The 13798-nt window shown below is 49.5% G+C and overlaps 1 protein-coding gene across 1 annotated transcript in view; it reads left to right on the top strand.

Annotated features, from left to right (window-relative positions):
• TAGLN2 (transgelin 2) overlaps window positions 1–13302 on the top strand; it is a 31743-nt gene extending 18441 nt beyond the window's left edge. The window contains exons 2-5 of the mRNA XM_035098187.3: window positions 6240–6480; window positions 8890–9064; window positions 10324–10426; window positions 11843–13302. Of these exons, the coding sequence (XP_034954078.1) occupies window positions 6301–6480; window positions 8890–9064; window positions 10324–10426; window positions 11843–11984 (600 nt within the window). The 5' untranslated portion in view covers window positions 6240–6300 and the 3' untranslated portion in view covers window positions 11985–13302. The remainder of the gene's footprint in view (window positions 1–6239; window positions 6481–8889; window positions 9065–10323; window positions 10427–11842) is intronic.
• Window positions 13303–13798: the final 496 nt, after the last annotated feature.

Raw genomic sequence — 13798 nt, 5'->3', positions numbered from 1 at the left:
AACAAGCGTTCAAAAGTGGGGGAGTGAGGCGGGGCGTGTGTTTTATTTCCTAGAAGACCTTGGGGGGCCATTAGAAGGTGCCAGGGAGAGAGATTCACATCAGTATGTGGAAAGCCTGGCTTCAATCTTGAGTGTGTGAAGAGGAGGAATCTGTGACCTTTCGGTTTAATCCTGTTTCATAACTCCCCACCCCCACCCCTGAATTGATAGGTCCCTGAACGCTGCCTCCTGGTGGAGTTTGGGGGCTTGAGGCGAATTTGCTTAAAACTTCCTTAATATTATTGCGGTTCTGGAAGCAAATCTGGCCAAGTGTGTTGGGGCTTACACCTGCGTAAGTGCGCAGCCTGCCCTGTGTTTCTCGGGCAAGTTGCTCGCAGTGGAACCGCAGCATTGGAAGGGGACCCCCAAAGGTCCTCTAGTCCAACACCCTGCAGTGCAGGAGTCGCAACTAAAGAATTCCTGGCAGACAGCCACCCAACCTCTATTTAAAACCCTCCCACCACTTTGCCTTCTGTGAAATGGGTTTGGGGGAACCCTATTTTGTTGCAGTAGCCCATAGCCATTAGTTTCACCTGGCTTCACCTGGCTGCTGTTCCATCAGAGTCTTACCTCTTTGCAGAGTAGACTCAGGCTCCTGTCCACTCTCCATTTACTGCGTTCCTAGGGCTGAGATTTTAATTCCATCTTCACACAGCTGTTGTCTGAAATGCGTATGTACCCTGTGCTAAATGCTAGTGTATAAGATGCTGTTTTTTAAACCACCTTCCCTCCAGTTCGAGTCCTTAAGCCGTTTTCTAGTTCAACTGTAGCTCAGGTGTGGACATCTCTGCAAATAGGGGCAGGGCCGTCTTAAGCATATCCGGAGCCATGGTGCAAAGCTCCCTCCTGCGCCCCCTCCCCCCCCCCCGTTTCCCAGAGGTTTTTTTGGATGGTGCTACCGACGGGGCTGGAGGAGGCGGGCAGCGGCTGGAGGGCGGCTCCTCCGGCGGGGAAGAGACGGAGGCTGGACGAGGTGCCTCCCGGCTCAGCTGGCCGCTTCGTGCCGCAATAGGCAGATGGAGGCTCCGGGTGCAGCGCTGCTTTGGCGCGGCATGGCAGAGGTGAGCGAGGGTGGGGAGCTGATGCCGGGAGTGCTGCGTCCAGCCTCCACCTCTTCCCTGGCGCCCTCCAGAACTTGGCGCCCTGGCACCCCCCACTAGCCTCTATGGGTAAGACGCCCCTGTATAGGGGTAAAGTTGCCCCTGCCCCCGTCAGCGCTTGCTGGTGTGGACACAAGCAGAAGTGAATCTGACACTAATGAAGCTGTACTGATCTGAACAGCTTGGGCTGGGGAGGCGAAGCGCTGTGAAACACACTAAGGAAACAGCAGCTTCACAGCACTCTTAAGGCAGTGATGTGAACACGCCCATGGATCCCACCCCACAGAAATCAAGAGGATTCTGCACACATGGAACACATGCTTCTCAATTCTCCAATCCGGCAAGCAACAGGCCCAATCACAGTTCTAAAGACAAAGCACTCAAAGGCTGCATTACATGGGGGTTGGACTAGATGACCCTTGGTGCCCCCTTCCAACCCGACAATTCTATGAGAGCCTGGCTTTGGGAGCAGGTCTATCTGGGTCAGATAGAGAAGCCCTGGGGGTCATGTCCCGTCCTTGAGCCTGAGGCAGACAGTGCCAAGCAAGATGGCCTGACTTGGTGTTAAGACTGCCTCCAATACAAAAACATTACTGCGTTGTAGGGGGTTGGGCTAGATGACCCTTGGGGTTACCATCCAACAATTCTGCACAATTTCAGAACCACAGTAGCAAAGTGTTTTGCGTTGGGGGTTGGAGCTTGGTCCCTCCCTCACAGGGCTGTTGCGATGATGAAATGCAACGGGGTGATAGCATGGGATGAACCATATACAGCTGTACCTCAGTTTTTGAATGTCTCAGGGAAGTCAAACGTTTTGGTTTTCAAATGCCAAAACCCAGAAGTAAATGCTTTTGTTTTCGAACGCTCCTCAGAAGTCAAACGGCTTCCGCTGAGTGTTTCTCAATTAAATTTGCAGACCGCCCTTTGCACCTCAGTTTTCGAACGTTTCGGAAGTCAAACGGTCTTCTGGAACGGATTACATTCGAAAACTGAGGTACCACTGTATATGCACTTATTTTGAGGAAGGATCCTTTTTTAAAAATAAAAAAAATCAGCACAGAGAGTGACCTTGCCACTCCTTTTTTTAAAAAAAATGAGGGTTTGGGGGGAGGCACACTGCACATGCTCAGAGGCCTGAGGTTCCACGTGTTTAAAAACTTAGATGTAGTCAGCCCAGTATGGCTTGAGAAGGCCCCATGCGCTCCTCCTTGGCCAGCTTGTGGCAGGCTCCAAATTTCAGGCCTCCTGTGGAGCAGCTGGGGGGGGGGGAGACCTTCTCTTCCTTTCTCTCCTCCCCCACCCCAGTTTCCCAGACTGTGGCGGGTGGGGGGCAGGGAGGGTCTAGAGGGAGCAAGAGACAATGGCTCGCAGTGTTGTCTGGAGAGGGTCGGACAATGGGCTACGGTGGGTGGTTCTGTAAGCTTTTGAGAATTGCTGGGGGATTTGAGGCAGGGAGGCCTGTGAGAATCTGCTGGAGTGTAAAACTTTGCTCCTTGGCAGAACAGCAGTTCCCATTTTCAGGGCGCTGTTCCTGGAAGCAGGCTTCTGTTCTGACTACCACCTCCCCCGTTGATCTTAGGTTTTCCTGCAAAATGAAGCTTCTGGCCCAGAGTTCTTTTCAAAGGGTTCTTGCTATTTCCTGAATCGAAACTTGCAGGCTCAGTTACCATATACAGTACTCAAAAAGGCCTCTTTAAAAAAAATTGTCGGGATAGCTGGCTGCAGAATGAACGAGACTCCGCCACCTCTCGAGGGAGTCCGTTCCACAGTCAGGCAGCTCTTACAGTCAGAAAGTTCTTGCTGATATTTAATTGGAATCTCCTCTCTTCTTGTAATCTGAATCATTGGTTCTCGCGCCCTCCCCTCCCCTCTGGAGCAGCAGAAAACAAGCTTGCTCCCATCTTCCGTGTGGCAGCACTTCAGGTCACTTGAATATTAGGGGGGGGGGGAGAGATGCTGTAGCTCAGGGACAGAGCCTCTGCTTTGCATGCAGAAGGTTCTGGGTTTGATCCCCACTGCTAGTCAACCATAAAACGCTAGATGGACCAATAGCTTGACTCTCTCCGAGATCGTTTCCCTTGCTCCTAGCTTGGATGGTGCGTGTAAAAAAAGAGTAAGACATGGGAATTTGTGACACAATAGGATGTAGGAGGCAGGGGGCGTTGCAGATTGGGGTTCTGGTGTGTGTTTTCTTTTAACATGTTCTCTCTGATCACTTGAAAGCAACTTCTGATCACCCCAGGCGAGTTGTCTGTTTACAAGCCTGATCTAACCACTCAGGCCTTGGCCTTGCTTCGCATCTTGGCACAGAACCTGCCCTGCAGGCAAAGGCAAACTGGGCTGTGCCTGGCCTCCGAGCAAGCAGAGATTCCCCACCTACTTGTAAAACAGCATCCCTTGAAAGGGAGCTCTCCGAAGCCCCAGGAGAATCGCCTCCGCCTCCACACAACTGCCATTCTCCCCCTCCTCTTGCAAAACAATACTGTATAGCCTTTGGGCTGGGTACTGTAATGGTTTATAAAGGGCCTGTGTGTGCTCTCCAGGGATTTGTTGAGGTATGCAGTAGCTGGCATTGCTAATCCGCAATGGTGGGCCATAGCTCCGTGGAAGACCATCTGCCATGCATACCAAAAGTCCCAGGTTCAGCTGGGAGAGACTCATGTCTGAAATCCTGGAGAGCTGCTGCCAATCAGTGTGGACAATACTGAACTAGATGGACCAATGATCTGACTTGGCATCAGTGTCCAGAATTCGCCAGGCGCATTTTGCACCAGGCTATCGACCAGGTGTGCCGGGATGGTGCCTGATGTCTCCACCATCTGCAGGTGCATGCCTGAGGACCCTTAGATCTGGACTGTTTTCACACACTAACAGCACATCCTGTAGAATTCTACCAGTTATACTTTATCTGCACAATCGGAATGAATTTCGGGAACCAAAATGCTTCGACTTTGCAGCCAGAGCAGGAGCAGTTGCCATTAAGAAAAAGAGGTCGGAATAGGCCAATATATATGTGGACTGGTCCTGGATCAAGGGACGTTCATTCTTTTAAGTTCTCAGATTTCTTAACCTAGGCTCATGGCTGTCATCTGAACTACGGTAGCCAGATGTTTAACAGAGAAATCCATCATTTGAAAAAGAAGACTTTAGAGCCGCCTGGCTGAAAAAGGGCCACTAGACATTCCGCTTTGGCATCTGCCACCTTTGTTCAAGGAGCCTCACACTGCTTGGTTTAAGGCAGCCTCCCGTGTTCCTATTTAAAGCAGGCCTTTATTTAAAGCCATGGGGACTGGAATCTTTATTTTTAAGGGAAGAGTCGTAGCTCAGTCGTAGAGCGCCTGCTTTGCATGCATAAGGTTCCATCTTTGGCGCCCACAGGTAGGGCTAAGGACGTCCTCTGTCTGAAATCCTGGGGGGGGGGGCGGCTGCTGCAAATCTCAGTGGGCATTTCTGAGCTCGATGGGCCCAGAGGTTTCCTATGGAAATGCTTCTCCGTTCTGTAGTTACTTGGGTCGTCCGCTGCCTCCTTTCTTCCTGCCGGTGCCAGTTTGCTTGCTGAGCTTCCTGTTTTGAGCATGATGGCTCTGCGCTCTGCCTGCACAGTGAGAGGCAGCAATGCTTCTGAATACCGCTTGCTGGAAACCGCAAGACGGGAGAGAGGGCTCTTGTGCTCAGAAGTCCTGCTTATAGTTTTCCCACCCCGGGCATCTGGTGGGCCACTGCGAGAACAGGATGCTGAACTCGATGGGCCACATGTCTGATCCAGCAGGCTCCTCTTTATGTCATTATGTTTTGCGGGTGGTTTTCATGGTCTGGGATACTTAAAACTTTTTCTGGCTTTTCTAGCAAACCAACCACTTGTGGTTGCCAGGGCTGTTGCAGTATTCTGTCCCATGCCTGCAATCCCTTGTCTAGGGATGTTTAAGGTTTTTGTAAAGCCGCAGTCTTGGTGTGTGTGTGTGTGTGTGTGTGTGTGTGTGTGTGTGTGTGTGTGTTTTAAAAAAGCAACCCAACCTACCTGATTTGCCTTACCAGAATGATAAGAGTCAATCAGGGTTGGTAGAAGACTTAGCAGGCTTGTGTCAGTGTTAAAAAACTGCTGGAACAGGAGCTGCACTAGGATGCGTTTGGAAAGGGCCGTGTCTCTCTTGTCTCCACCTACAGTAACCATCTCTGGGCCAAGGAACAGGGTCTGAGAATTCCCGCGTAGTTTGCTAAAGGCTCCTTCATCATCACCTGCTCTGCTTGTTCTGCAGCAGCCCATCCTACTTGCTCCTTAGCTGGTGCAGAGCGTTCCTGGGAAGGGTGATTTCGAAAAACCACCTATAATGGGTAATTAGCACAGGCTGTACACCAGAGTGTGCCCAGGGTTCATTGCAGGCAGGCATTTATATAAGGCAGGTCCTTAGCTAAGACATTAGAGGGTTAGTGACAGTTTCTTAAGAGAGAGATTCTTCCCTGACTTTTTATCTGTTGGGTGGGTTTATATTATTTCAGTAGCTTCTGGAAGGAATTTTTTTTATTTTGTTTCGACTACGTCAGACCAACACGGCTACCTACCTGTAACTAGCTCTATTTTTCTGGTTAGGATAGGATTATTTTGCCTTGACGTTTAATAAAATGTAGGTGTGGTTGTTTTTTTTAAAGAAACAATTTTTACTTCGAGCTTTCATTTTTGTCTTTATAATTTTTTCCCTAAAAACCTCTTTAAAGTCTAGAGAAAAATGAGACACAAATATGAGTACTATAAGTTGTACCCTGTGTTAGTCTTACTCAGAGCAAACCCACTGAAATTAATCAAAGTGGCCAACCTGAGCTCATTCATTTCAGTGGGTCTACTCTTAAGTAGAAGTTAGTTGTCTGCCAAAACATGCACTTCAAACAAACTGAGCTGTTTGTAAGAACCTTAGGCATATGCATTTCTCTGTAACGTTAAAATTTCAACAAAAAAAGGAGGTGGCAACATGGTACCCATGGTATTTTTGGGAGTTCAAATTTGGCATGTGCTTCTGAGGTTTCCTGGAGAGCCAGGCTGATACTCCTCCCTCGTGTTCCCTTCCAACGCTACAGATCTGTGATTCTGTGATTCTCTTTCTTTAGGTCTGTGTGTCTTAGTTCTATCTAGCCTTCCGAGGTACACAAAAAAACCCACACAGCCGCCATGGCAAACAGAGGCCCCTCTTACGGACTCAGCAGGGAGGTTCAGAACAAGATCGACAAGCAGTACGACGACGAACTGGAGCAGATTTTAATCCAGTGGATCGTTGCTCAGTGTGGGCCGGAAGTCGGGCAGCCCCAGCCGGGCAAGAAGAACTTCCAAGAGTGGTTGAAAGATGGAACGGTAAGGAGTTTGGTGTGGCTTATGTCAGGATATCCTACTCGCAAGTAGAACCTTGGCAGAGACACACGCCTGACAGGGCCCCTGTAATGACAGGGGACCCTCTGTCATTACAAAAATGCAACCTAAGTCGTACAGTGCCTTTTAGGCAGGCATCCCCAAACTCGCCCTCCAGCTGTTTTGGGACTACAACTCCCATCATCCCTAGCTAACAGGACCAGTGGTCAGGGATGATGGGAATTGTAGTCCCAAAACAGCTGGAGGGCCAAGTTTAGGGATGCCTGCTTTAAGGAGAGGCTGCGGGTATTCAGTGGTGTGAGCTCCCATGGGCTAGAGCAGGCAAGCTTCCGGTCTGCCTGATCTATTCTGTTTCATACAAAACCACCCAAGGTCTACTAATAACTGGAGCCTAGCGCTGCCGCTCAGAGCAGCGTTCGAAATTTTGCATCTAACTATTGGCCACTTGCGGCCAAGTGGCTCCAGGATGGCACCTGACAGCTCCACCATCTGGAGGTGCCTGCCTGGGCATCCTTGGATCTTGACTGTTTTCACAACACTCGCAACACGTCCTTTAGAATTCTGCCTGTTATATTTTATCTGCACACAAACGGAACAAATTTCAGGAACCAAAAGGTCATACAGTGGTACCTCGGTTTCTGAACACAATTGGTTCCAGAAGTCTATTCATAAACTGAAGCGAACTTTCCCATTGAAAGTAATGGAAACTGAATTAATCCGTTCCAGATGGGTCCGCGGCGTTCGTAAACCGAAAATTCATAAACCAAGGTGTTCATAAACCGAGGTTCCACTGTATTGAAAAATACGACTTCTGAGCTTCCTGGCCCCACAATGACAGCTGAACATTTCGTTTTGGCAGCAGTAACGCTGGTTTAAGAAACCACTTGGTGCCTAGCTTATTTATCCAAGTTTCTAATACTGGCTCAGAGGAGTTAGAGCACCTGCCTTGCATGCAAGAAGGCCGTAGAATCATAGAATCAATGGTCCCTGGTTCAAGTCACAGCATCTCCCAGTAGGGCTAGGAAGGAGCCCCTGCCTGAAACCCTGGAGAGCCGCTTGCTTGCCAGTGTAGCCAATACAAATTTTAATAAATCAATCAATAAAAATAAAAGTATCCCACCCTTTATCTGTAGGTCTCAGGGCACCTCACAACATGAAATTAAAATATAAAAACCACAAAATGCATAATAAAAATAAGGGCAACAACAAACCAATAATCCCCGCTCCCACAGACAAATATAAAAGTGGCCTTCTGCTACACCTCATAGCACTTGAGGCCTCTCTCTAGCCCTGAGGACCAGTTCCTTGGTTTTGTTTAGATTTAACGGAACTCTCACAGCCTCTCCTGGCTTTTTTGCCACAGGATTTGAATTTCTTTGGCAGAGAGGTTTTGTTTCAGGGAATGCCCTTTTATATTTGATGTATTTTAATGTTTGTTGGAAGCCGCCCAGAGTGGCAGGGGAAGCCCAGCCAGATGGGCGGGGTATAAATAATAATAATAACAATTATTATTATTATTATTATTATTATTATTATTATTATTAATGCCTCCTTGGAGCCTGAGCCCCTATCTACCCTGAGGAGATTTGAAATCTCAGGTTTTTTTAAGGGAGGTGCTGACTGAGGGGGCAAACGGGCAGAGGGTTGGATGTGAGGTGGCTTGTGGGTTAACATCTGGTACGCCAGCTCCATCTGGTACGCCGGCTGAGACCCCACCTGCCTGCAGACTGTTTCCCCAGAGTGGTGCATGCTCTAGTTATCTCCTGCTTGGACTACTGCAATGCGCTCTATATGGGGCTACCTTTGAAGGTGACCCAGAAACTGCAAATAATCCAGAATGCAGCAGCTAGACTGGTGACTGAGAGTGGCTGCCGAGACCATATAACACTGGTCCTGAAAGACCTACATTGGCTCCCAGTACACGTCCGAGCACAATTCAAAGTGTTGGTGCTGACCTTTAAAGCCCTAAACAGCCTCGACCCAGTATACCTGAAGGAGCGTCTCCACCCCCATCATTCAGCCCAGACCCTGAGGTCCAGCTCTGAGGGCCTTCTGGCGGTTCCCTCACTGCGAGAAGTGAGGTTACAGGGAGCCACTGAGAGGGCCTTCTTGGTAGTGGCGCCCGCCCTGTGGAACGCCCTCCCATCAGATGTCAAGGAAATAAACTACGACCTGACTTTTAGAAGACATCTGAAGGCAACCCTGTTAAGGGAAGTTTTTAATGTTTGATATTTTATTGTGTTTCTAATATTCTGTTGGGAGCTGCCCAGAGTGGCTGGGGAAACCCAGCCAGATGGGCAGGGTATAAATTATTATTATTATTATTATTATTATTATTATTATTATTATTATTAATGATCACAACACTCCATTTTCTTCCTGGCCCCTGACTAGGTGTTATGCCACCTCATCAACAGCCTTTGCCCCAAGGGACAGAAGCTGGTGGCGAAGATCCAGAGTTCCAGTATGGCTTTCAAGCAGATGGAGCAGATTTCCCAGTTCCTGCGTGCAGCCGAGCAGTACGGCATCCAGGCCACAGACATATTCCAGACGGTGGACCTCTGGGAAGGTACAAAGTATTTGCGGCGGGGAGAAGGAAGGAGGTCGGAGGGAGCATCTCTGAGGGGAAACCACATGGGATCTAAGGCCACCTCCCCTGGCTTCCAGCCTCCCCAAGCCTTGCCTTGCCCAATTCCTCCCCGGCTGCAGTTAGGGTTGAAGGCTGTCCCTCAAAGCCTGCCTGCTATGGGGCGGCAGGCTTCCAGAAGAGCGGATTGGGGCTCCCTCCCTCAGCTGCAGTCTCAAGAAAAGTCTCCCCATTCCCTCTTGGCAATTAGGGATGGAAAGGAAAAGAAACAATTAGGGATGGAAAGGAAAAGGGGAAGGCATGAAGTCGCCTCGCCACTTTGACTTGGGGGGTTGGCATATAGCACCCCCCCTTCCAGGGATTCTGCTTGGAAATGATATTTCTGATTTGAGCCGGTATCTGGATCACTGAATTCTCCATTTCTAAACAGGAGCAAAGCCAAGGAAGTGTCTCTTTTGGCTCAACTTTTAAAAACAATGCAGATCTCTGCCAAATCGGTCCACTTTATAAAATAGGCTCCTAGCTGTTTGGAGAAGTTAAGATCAGAGCTTCCATTTTTGCCTAACCTGCAGTGTGGGATGAGGGTGGATTCTTAATAGCCTGTATAGCTGTTTGGTAGAGTGCTTTTACTTAGTTTCTTGGTTTATACATTTCTATCTCGCCTTTCCTCCAAGGAGCTCAAGGTGGCGTAGATTGTTCCCCCCACCCTCCATTTTATCCTCACAACAACCCTGTGAGGTAGGCTAAGAGCCAATGAACTTCCTTGCTAAGTGGGGATTTGAACCCAGGTCTGCCTAGTCCAAAACTCTACCCACTACATTATACTGCCTCCTGCTTTGCCCAGGATTAATTCCCAGCCATCTCCAATCTAAAGGGTCTTGGGTAGAAAGTAGTAAAGAAAAATTCCCTCTGCCCTAGAGAGCTGCTGCCAGTCTGTGCTGAGCAGACTGCACTAGACTCGGTGGTTTCACCCTTCTTGCAAAGCAGCTTTTCATGTAACGGTTGCTACTTCCTGGGGATGGTGAGCCGAAACAGGAAAAAATTATGGGGAAACGATGCAAGATCGCCTTGCCTAACTTGTAAAAGGGAGTGGCCTTTTGCAGTCCTTGGCTTCAACGCTTTGGGGTCTCTGCCAGACTGTAAAAGAGCACAGGGCTGCTACTTGATCTTGAGAATGGTGTTAAGGCTTGGACGTGGAGAACATATATTTGACCGACTTCTGAATTCTTTCAAATCCACAGCTAAACACATGGCCAGTGTGCAGAGAACCTTGATGAACCTGGGAGGCTTGGCGGTCTCTAAAGGAGACGGCCTCTTCGTCGGGGACCCCAACTGGTTTCCTAAGTAAGTGCTGTGGCAAGAGGGGGTGGGCGGGTGGACTGACTCCATATTGGGCTCTAATTTGTAAGGCGTGGAATAAGGGAAGAAAATCACTGTTCACTGTAGGGTTGTTCTGTAACCGTTTGAATCCCAGAAGTAGTTGCATTGTAATGCTTCCCAAAGCACGTTCTGTAACATTACAGTGGTACCTTGGCTGTCGAAGTTAATCCGGTCCAGGAGTCTGTTCGACTCCCGAAATGGTTCGAAAACCAAGGCGTGGCTTCCGATTGGCTGCAGGAGCTTCCTGCACTCAATCAGAAGCCATGTTGGACGCTCAGCTTCCGAAAAACGTCCACAAACTGGAACACTCACTTCCAAGTTTGTGGCATTTGGGAGCCAATTTGTTCAGGAGCCAAGCCGTTCAAGGTACTACTGTATTCAGTCACTGGGACAACCTTGTTGGGTAGGCCAGTATTATCCCCATTTAGCTACTGTGAGAAGAGGAAGGTTGAGTGAAGATGGCAGGAGATGAGAGTCTGCTGCTGCGCATCAAAAACATCAAAAAACTTCCCAATACACGGCTGCATAACGTCATTTATGCATTGCTCTTCAGCTGGCGGCTCGGAGTCTGCTGCTGCGCAGGTGACGAACTTGTGGTCCTCTAGACCAGTAGTCCTCAACCTTGGGCCTCCAGATGTTTTTGGCCTACAACTCCCATGATCCCTAGCTAGCAGGACCAGTGGTCAGGGATGATGGGAATTGTAGTCTCAAAACATCTAGAGGCCCAAGGTTGAGGACCACTGCTCTAGACCACAGCATATCTGGCCCTATGCCTTCCAGATTTCACTCCTAGTTCCCAGCCTCTGTGGTGAATGATTAGGTATTGTCAGGGGGTTGTAGCTGCTACTCTCGAGTAAAGAAGCTCCAGTTGCGCTGTCTTTAAGAGTTTTATTGTGCATACTATTTACAGTGCAGAGATAGCAGAAAACATGGTCGCCTAGTCCGATTCAGAACCCAGCAATGGCTTCCGTCTGCTTTTCGGCCAGCATAAAAGCCTGGGCACCCCAAAACGCCGCCCCTTCGCCCTACGTGTAGGCGCGTGCCTCAATTCGGGCACCGGAAAGAGAGGTCTCCCCTCTTGCTGGCTGGGGCGGTGCCTGGGCTCCGATATCTCACTGAGCCCCTCATCCGCTGACCCTCGTCTCTGAGCCCCTCCTGCACGCTCTGTTCCCCATAGCGTTGTCAGGGCTCAGACGCCTCACTTCAGTTCCCATCATCCCTGACCACTGGTCCTGTTAGCTAGGGATCATGGGAGTTGTAGGCCAAAAACATCTGGAGGGCCACAGTTTGGGGATGCCTGTCCTAGCCTATGTCCTCTGCAATGATGTGTGTGCTTGTTTCAACCACTCACTTCCTGCCTTCCCCATTCTACCCGGACAGGAAGTCCCAGGAGAACCGCCGTGCCTTCCCGGAGGACAAGCTCAAGGAAGGGCAGAGTGTCATCGGCCTGCAGATGGGCACCAACCGGGGAGCCTCACAAGCAGGCATGACAGGCTACGGCATGCCACGCCAGATCCTTTGAGCTGGGCTGCCCCACCAAGCGATGGCTCCTTGCTTCCCACACCTAATCTCCCCAAGAAAATCTCTCTCTCTGTCTCTCTCCAAATTGTGCTACCACGTGAGGCCTTAAAGGCATGCCAGGAGGAGATGGGCCTTTCTGATGCCCATTTCCCCCCTGTGCCAGCCCTAGTCAGTAACCTCCTCTCTTTTTTTACTGCCCCCTTTTTTACTCATATTTTTCCTCTGTTCCGCCTCTTAAGCACACACAACTGGAGTAAGTACACTTTCTTTCCTTCTCCCTGCCTACTCTTGATCTCATTTCTCAAGAGCACTTTTAACCCCCCCCCCGGGGGGGGGTGTCCTCCATACAACACCTCCCCTCTCACACACACCCTAAATATAATGCTGGGGGCCAACCAACCACTCATCTGAAGAATACAGGGACCAAAAAAAAAGGTGTGTGTCTCCTTTTTCTCCCCACCACCCTTCATAATGCCAATGTGGTTTTTCTAGTGGCCAAATAGCCCTCCTGCTGCAACAGTTTTTTTTTAATTTTTAAACTCACTTTTCACATTCCAGAATCTGGCCCCTTAAACCCTACTTTCCTTTTACACTTATCTGGACCAAATAAATAAATAAATGGCCATTTCTTTTTTTGGACACTGTTTTTGGCAATCTTAACTCAGCAACTTGCCAGCAAAGCAGTCCTGGATAACATCTTAGAATCTCAGCACTCTGCACTGCAATGTCTTTTTTTTTTTTTTGCTGGAGGGGAGCAGGGCAGCTAACCTCTTCCCGTGGTGTCTACTTGGCAAATAACACCCACAACCCACAGGGCAGGAGGATGTCTTTGGCTGGCACAACCTCCAGAGATCACAAGGTGACCTCCAGATATTCCCTACAACTACATTCCTGGGTAGCTGTTTCATTTGGGGTGCTTTTAAGGAGGCAAAGGGGGGGATTTTTAACTTTTCAGCTTCCCCTGCTCTGTGGAGCAGCTTCCCAATCCAGGGCCGGCTACCAGTCTCTCCCTGCCCTGGAAATCCTCTTTATTTTTGTCTTGCAGTGGAAAACCTCACTCTCTGCTGCTAATTCCCACCCATTTGGGTGCTTCCGCTTGCCTGCCAGGCTTTGTTTCTTTTTTCTTTATTTTACTTCAGGGGGGTGGGGGCCTGGTCAGAGCTGTCTTGCCATTCCAAATTTGCCTCTTCTCCAGGGCACAAAAAGGCACAGGGCTGAGTCTGAACTCTTAAAACTGTGTGGCGTTCTTAACTGTGGAATGTACTCTGCCTCGAGATCACTGATAAGGAATAAACATTGCTCAAGTCCTTTGTTTATAACCCCTGTGTGTTTCTTATCTGGTTTGGGATGGGTGGAAAGGGCTGGGCGCTTTGTTTTGTTTCTTGAGGGAGGGCGGTAGAGCTTTTTAGCAAGCACAACTGGATCAGGAAGACCCAGCTGCCCTGCAGCCCGACAGCTGTTTGCCGGGGCTTCAAAGCGCCGCATGCGCTTCTCTGCAAGCCCCGATGATCCCGTGATCTGCCGAAAACCCCTTTGTAGCCCAGCCGGCTCTCCATCTGCCCCACACCTGAGGTATTACGCACAAGTGAGCAGGTGGCTGCTTGACCAAAGCAGTCTCATGGGTCAAAATGGGGGGCAGGACTGATTAGGCTTGAGGGCCACAGGCTCCCCACAGCTGCTTTAGTCCATCTCTAGGGCCTTTTGTCCTGTTCCCCACCTGGTTATAAAACGGGAGCAGAACATGAGTTATGAAAAGCGCTGCAGGGGAGAACTTCAGGTTCAAAGACACGATGTGTTTTGGGAGGGGGTGTGGTA

Source organism: Zootoca vivipara, chromosome 16, assembly GCF_965207765.1.
Source record: "Zootoca vivipara chromosome 16, rZooViv2.hap1.1, whole genome shotgun sequence".
Classification (NCBI taxonomy): Eukaryota; Metazoa; Chordata; class Lepidosauria; order Squamata; family Lacertidae; genus Zootoca; species Zootoca vivipara.
Note: the sequence above shows the minus strand (reverse complement) of the source record. Positions and strands in the feature narration are given on the sequence as shown.